At 40.7% G+C, this 3,763-nt stretch overlaps 1 protein-coding gene across 1 annotated transcript in view; it reads left to right on the forward strand.

The window, feature by feature from the left end:
* The first annotated feature begins 1,530 nt into the window (after window positions 1–1,530).
* FUT3 (fucosyltransferase 3 (galactoside 3(4)-L-fucosyltransferase, Lewis blood group)) overlaps window positions 1,531–3,763 on the forward strand; it is a 30,498-nt gene continuing 28,265 nt past the window's right edge. The window contains exon 1 of the mRNA XM_006896430.1: window positions 1,531–1,593. Coding sequence (XP_006896492.1) covers window positions 1,531–1,593 — 63 coding nt within the window. The remainder of the gene's footprint in view (window positions 1,594–3,763) is intronic.

The following is a 3,763-nucleotide window of genomic DNA, read 5'->3' on the forward strand; positions in this document are numbered from 1 at the left end:
TATATTGTTAAGAGGGGCCAGTCCTTGTAAAAACAAAACAAAAACCCAAAACCCATTATGCTTGGAGAGGCAGAGAGGCAACGAAAGAGAGGAAGACTCTCGAAAAGATGGGCCAAAATGGTTGACCCAGTGAGTGACTGCAGCCATGTGCTCGGGTGTGTCAGAGGTGAGAGGACGGCACAGGACAGGGCTCAGAGCTGTTGTCCACAGGGTCACGATGAGCTGTGGTCAACTCGACAGCACCTAAAAACAACCACACAACATTTCAAACTTCTTCTTTCTCTTTTTTTTCCCTTTTCTTGTTGTGTACCATCGAATCGGATCCGACTGGCACAAGAGGAGGGTGACCTTCCTTCTCCGGAGGAGCATCTGGTGGTCAGATTGTTATTTCATACTTGCTAGACTATCGGCGTTCCTCGACTGTTCGTAGGGTTGTGGGAGGTTTTTTGTGTTTTGGTTTTTTTTAAGCTATTTGAAGTTTATTTATTAAGTATAAGATATATTTATTGGGCCTGATTTTTTTAAATTTATTTATTCATTTTAATGAAAGTTTACAGAGACTTAGGATTTCTAGTCATTCATTGTTGCTCTTTTCTCCCTGCCCACCCCTTCCCTCAAGTCGCTTTTCTCCTTGAAGAGAAAAAGAAAAATTCTTTCATTGTTATACAATCCCTCCCTCCAAGTCCACTCCACTGTGCAGACTTCATTCTGAACTCCTGTCATGACAATAATACCCAATCATATATTCCTTTTAAACAGTTCTCTCCCGCATCTGTTTCAATGCAGTATACATCATTCCTCCTCTCCTTCTCTGTCTTTCCCTCAACCCTGATGTCAGTCTCATTTTACAACAGTGGCCCTATGCAATATTTGTCCTCTTGTGACTGAGATATTTCCCTCAGCATAATGTCCCCCAGGATCACCCATTTTGAATAATATTTCATGAATTCCTTGTTTTTCAATGCTGCATAGTATTCCATTGTGTGATTATACAACAGCTTCTCTATCCATTCATTTGTTGGTGGGTACTTGCATTGTTTCCAGCTCTTTGTTATTGTGAACAAAGCTGCAATAAACATGGGTGTGCATATATCTGCTTGGGTGGCAGTTATGGTTGGTTTCTTTGGGGTAAATTCCCAGTAGTGGAATTGCTGGGTCAAGCGGTATCTCTATTTGCAACTTTTTGAGAAAGTGCCATACCACCTTTCACAGTGGTTGGACCATTTTACACTGCCCCTAACAGTGAATAAGGGTTCCAGTTTCTCCACAACCTCGCCAGCATTTGTTGCTTGCTGTTCTGTTAAATTTTGCTATTCTGGGGTGAGATTATATCTCATAGTTGTTTTGTGGGCCTGATATTTTATTGTTTAAACTCCTCCTTTTGCTTCCTTGCTTCCTTTTCCACCCAGATTTTTGCTTGCTCTCTTCTGAAGATTTGATCTGGTTTTATTCACACCTGTTCTTTGCTGGGAAGAAACGAAGACTACCGTTCCCCAGAGCTAGAGGGTGGGATCATCTCAGAAGGCCGCCATGGAGCCCATCAAGGCCAATGTCAGGAAAGCCCAAGGGCCCTGCTTCTGGGCTAATGCCGCTGTGGGGCAGAGACATCGGTGTCCTTCCTGGAGTGTTCCATTCATCTCCTTGACCTGAACCACCTCATCTAGACCATCAAGTGAGAAATGACTCACAGCTGACCAGAGCTCTGCATGTTTTCAGAGGCTGTCAATCACAAAGAGGGAGTTTGCTTGTCATTCTCCCCAAAAGCAGCTGGGAGTGTGACTCCTTGTCATAAAGCCATCAGAGAAATGTTCACCAGGAACAACAACAACAACAAAGCTTTGGAACTCACCGTATTTTCTCTTACCAGAAAGATGTTTACTTGTGTTTCATTGACTATGAGAAATACCAGTTGAAGTGTTTTAACTAACAGATGCAGCCCTGCACATGCTTACCAGTCTGTGTGCCAGGAAATTTGGAAGACAGCTGCCAGGCCAACTGACTGGAAAAGATCCATATTTGTTCCATTTCCAAGAAAGGTGATCCAACAGAATGTGGAAATTATCCAACAACATTGCAAGCAAAATCTTGCTGAAGATTATCCAGAAATAACTAAAACAGCACAACAACAAAAACTTCCAGAAATGCAAGCTGTGTTTAGAAGAGGCCGTGGGATATCATTGCTGATTTCAGCTGGATCTTGACTGAAAGCAGAGAGTACTAAAGGAATGTTTATTTGTGTTTTCTCAACTACGTAAATGTGTGGAACATAATAAGTTGTGTCTTACATTGAGAAGACTAGGAATCCTAGAACACTTGATCACGCTCAAGCAAAACCTACACCAGCACCATGAAGCTGTTGCCCAAACAGAGTGAGGGAACAGTGTATGGTTCAAAATCAAGAAGGGAGTGTGTTAGGGATGTGTCCTTTCCCCATACCTTTCCAATCTATATGCTGAACAGATAATTTAAGAGGCTGGACTTTATGGAGAGAAATGTGGTAGCATCAGGATTGGAGAAAGACTCATCAACAACCTGCGCTATGTAGATGATAAAACTTTGCTCACCGAAATTGCGGAGAACATGAGGTGTTTGCTGCTGAAGATTAAGGACTGCAGCCTTCAATATGGATTGCATCTGAACTTCAAGAAGACAAAAATTCTCACCACTGGACCAACAGGCAGCATCATGATAGAGAAAGAAAAGATTGAGGTTGTAAGCAATTTCATCTTGCTTGGATTTATAATCAACAAACAGTCTTGGCATCAGCAGTCAGGAAATTAAAAGACAAGTTGCACTGGGAAAATCTACTGTCAAGAACTTCTCCAGAGAGCTAAAGAGCAAAAATGTCAGTCTAGAGACTAAAGTGCACCTTGATCCGAGCCACAGTCTTCTCAACTGCTTGCTAAGCATCTGAGAGCTGGACAATCACTAAAGATGTCAGAAGAGTCAATGTCTTGGAGCTGGGGTGCTAGAGAAGAGTCTTGAATATACTGTGGACGGCCAAGAGAACAAACAGGTCTGTTTTGGAGAGGGTGAAACCAGATTGCTCCATGAAGGTAAGTGTTTTGAAGCTCTGTCTCACATACTTTGGCCATGTAATGAGTAGGTTCCAATCCTCAGAGAAGGCCATCATGCTAGGAAGGGTAGAAGGTCAGAGCAAGAGAGGAAGACCCTTAACAAGCTATATTGACACAATGACTGTGACGATGGGTTTGAGTGTGTCAGAGACACTGAAGTTGACTCAGGACAGGGTAAGGTTCAAAGCTGTTCTTCATGGGGTTGCTGGGAGTTGTAGTCAACTTAATGGCACAAAATAACAACCATAATATATATAGATGATAGATAGAAAGAGATACTAGATGATAGAGAGATTATAGATAGATAGATAGATAGATAGATAGATAGATAGATAGATAATAGATGATAGATAGATGAGATAGATAGATAGATAGATTAGATAGATTAGATAGATAATAGATAGAGAGATAGAGGATAGAGAGAGATAGATGAGATAGATGATAGAGATAAACAGATAATAGATAATAGATTATAGAGATAGATAGATAGATAGATAGATAGATAGATAGATGATAGAGATAGATAGATGATAGAGATAAATAGATAGATGATAGAGCTAAATAGATGATCGGTAATAGATGATAGAGATAGATAGATAGATAGATAGATGATAGAGATAAATGGATAGATGATAGATAGAAAGCTATAGATAGATAATAGATGATAGAGATAGATAGATGATAGA

This window comes from Elephantulus edwardii, unplaced genomic scaffold (assembly GCF_000299155.1).
Source record: "Elephantulus edwardii isolate Elephantulus edwardi_28Jun2011 unplaced genomic scaffold, EleEdw1.0 scaffold00185, whole genome shotgun sequence".
Lineage (NCBI taxonomy): Eukaryota > Metazoa > Chordata > Mammalia > Macroscelidea > Macroscelididae > Elephantulus > Elephantulus edwardii.